Source organism: Canis lupus, chromosome 10 (assembly GCF_003254725.2).
Source record: "Canis lupus dingo isolate Sandy chromosome 10, ASM325472v2, whole genome shotgun sequence".
NCBI lineage: Eukaryota > Metazoa > Chordata > Mammalia > Carnivora > Canidae > Canis > Canis lupus.
Window position 1 is genome coordinate 7,470,252 of NC_064252.1, and position 6,214 is coordinate 7,476,465.

Genomic DNA, 6,214 nt, shown 5'->3' on the forward strand with positions numbered 1-6,214 from the left:
TATTATATGATACTCTTGGTGGAAAATCAGGCCAAGAAACAGTCCTTGCATTTTTGAATTTGAATTGACGTAATATAAAAAAGAGTATGATTCAAACTTTAGACTCCATTGGCACTGTGATTATCATTTCTGTATTTGGCTAATCTGAATCTGATCCCATTGGTTTTATTTAGCTTTCCAGTTCTCAGGGAACAATAGAAACTAGTCTTCAGGATATCGAAAGCAAATTATCTCCAGGTGGATTACTGTCAGATACATGGGCCCATCAAGAAGGCACTCATCCAAAAGATAGACAGTAGGTTATATAACTTTATTAATAGTTTCTGCTCTTATAATTAAATGTCCTTTTTCACATTGATTTGATTAATTTATTTGGATTTTTTTCTTTATATAGTGTAGAAAAGCTACAAGTCCTGCTAAATTGCATCACAGAGATTTACTATCAGTTCAAAAAAGACAAAGCAGAACGTAGTAAGTAAAATTTGCCACTTGTTAATCTAATGAATCAGCTCTACTAGTTGTAATTCCGTTGAATTAATTTGGTATATTTATAAGGGTGTCTCCTTAAGTTATTTATTTCAGAGATTTGATTCTGTTGGAAAAGAGGTTCAATATAAAAAAATTATCCTTAAAATCAACCTTTTGAATATTTTAAATAAAGGGTCCTGAACTCTGAAATCTCTAGAGATCAGTCGTGTAACAGAAAGAAATGAGATTGGACATTGGAGACTGAGGAGAACAGGAGAGGAGATACCCATCTAAAGGGGAGAATCACTACTCAGTTCACCGGATTCATTGCCCACAATCCTCCTATTCTCAAGAGAGGCTGGAAATACAGATTTTATTAGAAATATCCTGCAGGCACCTGATTGACTTAGTCAGTGAACATGTAACTCTTGTTCTCAGGATCATGGATTTGAGCTACACATGGGTATAGAGGTTACTTAAATAGTCAATAAATCTTTAAAAGAAAGAAGGAAATATCCTGATGTTAAATGTTGGCAGTTAATATTCTTTAAGTTAACACCGTACAGATCAGTTAAAAGGCTATATATATATATCTAACCCATTGGTCATGAGTTTGTGTCATCTTAAGTTCTTGGCCTTTTTGAAGTCATAATCTCAAAAGAAAAAGAAATGTGCATGATTTTGTTATTCTACATTAACAGAAGTAACATTTCTTATTTTCAGGATTAGCCTATAATGAAGAACAGATCCACAAATTTGATAAGTAAGTGTCCATATTATGTTTAATAATAATTATTTTTGGTTATGTTATTAATACAATTCCTCTTAAAGTTGAAATTGTAATAAAAGATACATTTTAACCTTGGCTTCACAGAATCGTTATTATGTGTGCACATATTTGAGGCCCACGTGTCTGGTCCCTGGTTGAGAGGTTAAGGAGAAGGGAGAATGAAGGGGCATCTTCTGCATCATGTGCTCTGATTGCAGAAGGATGGTTAATAGAAAACATAGGCAAGGGCAGACTTAACCACTTTCTTTACCTTAACATCATTAAATATTTTTTGGCCGTTCTCCATTATGAACCTTCTCTTTTAGTTCTTGCTACTGTAATATCTGTCTTAGAACCCTTTGGCTTTCTACTATAAATATTCTAAAGCCAGAACAGTCATTAAGAAACATAAATTTTATGTATTTGAAAAGTTTTTATCAGAAATAGAAACCGTCACATTGGTTTAAGCCTGTGATTATTTCTAAATTATAGGCAAAAACTGTATTACCATGCAACAAAAGCTATGACCCACTTTACAGATGAATGTGTTAAAAAATATGAGACATTTTTGGATAAGTCAGAAGAATGGATGAGGTAAGTAAACTTAGTGGTTGACTGTACAATGTACAATTCAGTGTACATTATATACTTTAAATAAGATTAATATTTCATTAGGCTGCTTATTAATTGATTCTTTTTGGTTTTCAGAAAGATGCTTCATCTTAGGAAACAGTTATTATCCCTAACTAATCAGTGTTTTGATATTGAGGAAGAAGTATCAAAGTATCAAGACTACACAAATGAGGTATAACTGGCAAAGTATCTAGAAAAAATCTTTTTCCTGTTAGGAGAAAATACATTTCTTCTCAGTTTATATTTGCAATGACCGAAAGGAGAGAAATAGGACATAATAAACCTTATATTTATTTGTCTGCTCATTCGTAATACATATTTTGAGCCAACTTTTCAGAACTTAGATGTTTTACAGTTAAAAGCATCTGATAAAATATAAAAAACTAAAGAAGCTTTTTAAAAAAACATCTGACAGACCATTCTTTAATCATCTTTGAAAAAGTTTTTTAATACTGTATCATTCATAGTTTTGAAATTAAAATTTGAAGCTATGAAGGGCATACTGAAACATGTAACATTTGATGTAGTCTGTACTTTGTTCAGTGATTGATGTGGGGGTTTTTTTTGTTTCAGTTACAAGAAACTTTGCCCCAGAAAATGTTTGCAGCCTCCAGTGGAATCAAACATACCATGACCCCAATTTATCCATGTTCTAATACCTTAGTGGAAATGACTCTTGGGTAAGAAATTTATTATGTGTAGCTATGATATTTCCATTCATTTTTATTTCAGTTTGTGATCTTCTTTTATTTTGAAATTTTGGTATTTGTTGTGAATACATTTGCTAATGTTATTTAATGGCTTCACCCTATCTAGAGAACTAAAACATAATGTATTTCTAAAACATTTGCATACTTTTTTTGAGCAGAGGCATTGATCTTTGTTTTGTTTACATAGTATGAAGAAATTAAAGGAAGAAATGGAAGGGGTGGTTAAAGAACTTGCTGAAAATAATCATATTTTAGAAAGGTAAGTAATGTAAATATCCTGCCCTGTGATTTTTTTTTTTATTTTTTTTAATTTTTTTTTAAGATTTTATTTATTCATGAGAGACACAGAGAGAGAGAGGCAGAGATATAGGCAGAGAGAGAGGCGCAGGCCCCATGCAGGCAACCTGATGCGGAACTCAATCCTGGGTCTCCAGGATCACGCCCTGGGCCAAAGGCAGGCGCCAAACCGCTGAGCCACCCAGGTGTCCCCTGCCCTGTGATTTTATATGCAGCAGAGTACATACAGATCTGTGCTTGTACCTGTCTTCCTGTATCCAGTAGGTTAAGTAGTGGGAAAAGGACATAAAGTCCATAAAAAAACCCTGTTGTTTTGTGATTTCCAAGATACCTTTTAGTGTGTTTGGGGTTGCTTGGATAAGGACAAGTCAACTGTGATTGATTCCATTTTATAGTAGCACTGGTTAATAGAATTATTTGCTTTTTTAAATCACTTTGTGAAAATGAAAATGTTTTGCACATTATTTTTCATACATCTCATTAGAATTATAATTTATTGGAGTGCCTGGGTGGATCAGTCAAAGGTCCAAATGGATTTCAGCTCAAGTCATGATCTCAGGTTCACTGGATGGAGCCCAGCCTCAGGCTCCATGCTCAGTGGGGAATCTGCTTAAGGATTTCTCTCCCTCTGCCTCTCCCCACCCTCATTCACTATCTCTAAATAAATATATCTAGAATTGTTATTTTATTTTTTAAATATTTATTTGAGGGACGCCTGGGTGGCTCAGCGGTTGAGCATCTGCCTTCGGCTCAGGGCATGATCCCAAGGTCCTGGGATCCTTCTTCTCCCTCTGCCTATGTCTCTGCCTCTGTATCTGTGTCTCTCATGAATAAATAAATAAAATCTTTTAAAAAATAAAAAATCAATTCACACTTGAGTTTAAAGAACAAAATACTCTGGCCCAGCCTTTTCACTCAACTTTACTTCCCACTAGTTCCCAAAATCACATTCTGTTCCAGCAAGATTGCATTCCTAATTGTCCATTAAATATGTCATACTTAATCCCAACTCCTTATCTTTGCTTTTCTAAATCCCACCCCACCAAAAAGAAGTTACCCAATTCTTCGTAATACTTTCTAGATCACATCCTTCATGCTTTTCTCTTAAGAAGTCCTCCCGGGCAGCCCCGGTGGCACAGCGGTTTAGCGCTGCCTGCAGCCCGGGGTGTGATCCTGGAGACCCGGGATCGAGTCCCACATCGGGCTCCCTGCATGGAGCCTGCTTCTCTCTCTGCCTGTGTCTCTGCCTCTCTTTCGCTCTCTCTGAATAAATAAATAAATAAATCTTTAAAAAAAAAATATTAAAAAAAAAAGAAGTCCTCCCAAGCCACTGATTGATATTTTTTCACTTATTTATAATAATACGGGATCCCTGGGTGGCGCAGCGGTTTGGCGCCTGCCTTTGGCTCAGGGCGTGATCCTGGAGACCCGGGATCGAATCCCACGTCAGGCTCCCGGTGCATGGAGCCTGCTTCTCCCTCTGCCTATGTCTCTGCCTCTCTCTCTCTGTCTCTCTGTGACTATCATAAATAAACAAAAATTAAAAAAAAAAAAAAAATTTATAATAATACCACTGTGTTTCGGTAAGAAATAGAACAAATCATAGTTGCTTAAGCTCTTTAAAAATAACAGCTTAGGGATCCCTGGGTGGCGCAGTGGTTTAGCGCCTGCCTTTGGCCCAGGGCGCGATCCTGGAGACCCGGGATCGAATCCCACGTCGGGCTCCTGGTGCATGGAGCCTGCTTCTCCCTCTGCCTATGTCTCTGCCTCTCTCTCTCTCTCTCTCTCTCTCTCTCTGTGACTATCATAAATAAATAAAAATTTTAAAAAAATAATAACAGTTTATTCATCTGAAAAATATCCTATATTCTTCTTTAAAATGTCAGGGGCTGGGACACCTGAGTGGCTCAGTGGTTGAACATCCGCCTTTGGCTCAGGGCATGATCCCGGGGTCCCTGCATGGAGCCTATGTCTCTGCGCGCCTCCCTCCCAATCTCTCTCTCTCTCTCTCTCTCTCTCTCTGTCTCTCTCGGTGTCTCATAAACAAAATCTTTTTTTAAAAAAATGTCAGCGGCCAAACAAATGAATCATCTGAGATTTCCTGTTTTCTTTTGTGTTTTAGGTTTGGCTCTTTAACCATGGATGGCGGCCTTCGCAATGTTGACTGTCTTTAGCTTTCCGGGAGTTTAAGAACAGTTTTAGTTTGCACAAGAAAAAATGCTGAGGCATTAAATGAATGCCTGTATAAGTGGTCTCTTATTTCTACAATTCAGTATTTGATGTGGTCATGTAAATATGTACAGTATTGTAAATACATAAAAAATATATAAATTTTTGGCTGCTGTTAAGATGTACTTTTACCTTTTAACATTTATAATTAAATGAGGACATTTGACCTCAGTGAGCACTAGAAGAAAGCCATGACTGATATGTTGAAATACTGATCCTCTACTCTTCTGAGTAAGGCTGAGTTCTACATCTCTGACTGCCTATTGGAAACATTTTTTAAATGGAACCAAAATTGTCATCCTTACAAATAGAAAAGACTGATAGTTGACACGTTTATAAGTGATAAAATGGAGAAGTGGCTTCTTTGGGTGAGGAGCCAAACCGAACCACTATTTTATTAGGATCACAATTTTGGGGGAAGGATAAAGTGACATCATTTCATTTTACAAGGTGCCAAGATCCCAGTTATCGTCATTATCTGTTTAATTTCAGATAAAGTATTGAGCAAAATTTTTAAAGTGATTTAATTATTAAAAACTATTGATTTTATTTTGGCCATAAGTGTATAACTCATAAAAATTTTAGAATTATTTCCACTGTGTTTCAAGCTGTATGTTTCTTGTTTAATTTAATTCTGCTTACTCCATCATGAAAAAATATCAATAAATTTCTCAATTTTAATGTAAAACTTTGTATCTTTCTGTGTACAATAGTTTGACAATTTGTCTTTTGAAAAATAATATCTGTAGTGATGGTAAATCATTCTCAGACTATTGAATATAGGGACAGTCTTGTTTCTCTTCTAAATCTGATTCTAAGTTTAGTATAAATTTCTCCCATAAATATATGCTATCCAAACCCAAAGAGAACATTCTCTTTGAAACATCTACCCAGAGTCCTATGCTAAAGGATATACTCAACAAGAAATTATTCCATCCAGCAAGTATGTGGTTTTGATTTTGGTTTTGGTTTCTGACTTACCAGATTATTGAAGTGTGAGTGTGCACAACCTGCATATCATGAAGATACCAAGTCCCAAAGAGTAAATAAATTTAACTACCATGAACATTGGAAAACTGAAAATGGATTAGGTTTTAATTTGAAATCT

General features: G+C 35.6%; 1 protein-coding gene across 5 annotated transcripts in view; it reads left to right on the forward strand.

Annotated features, from left to right (window-relative positions):
• TBK1 (TANK binding kinase 1) overlaps positions 1 to 5,794 on the forward strand; it is a 41,845-nt gene extending 36,051 nt beyond the window's left edge. For all 5 annotated transcript variants that reach the window (XM_025476722.3, XM_049115733.1, XM_049115734.1 and 2 more), the window contains 8 exons: positions 174 to 295; positions 395 to 471; positions 1,192 to 1,231; positions 1,730 to 1,831; positions 1,946 to 2,042; positions 2,444 to 2,550; positions 2,768 to 2,839; positions 5,000 to 5,794. In XM_025476722.3, the coding sequence (XP_025332507.1) occupies positions 174 to 295; positions 395 to 471; positions 1,192 to 1,231; positions 1,730 to 1,831; positions 1,946 to 2,042; positions 2,444 to 2,550; positions 2,768 to 2,839; positions 5,000 to 5,051 (669 nt within the window). In that variant the 3' untranslated portion in view covers positions 5,052 to 5,794. The remainder of the gene's footprint in view (positions 1 to 173; positions 296 to 394; positions 472 to 1,191; positions 1,232 to 1,729; positions 1,832 to 1,945; positions 2,043 to 2,443; positions 2,551 to 2,767; positions 2,840 to 4,999) is intronic.
• The last annotated feature ends 420 nt before the right edge of the window (positions 5,795 to 6,214 follow it).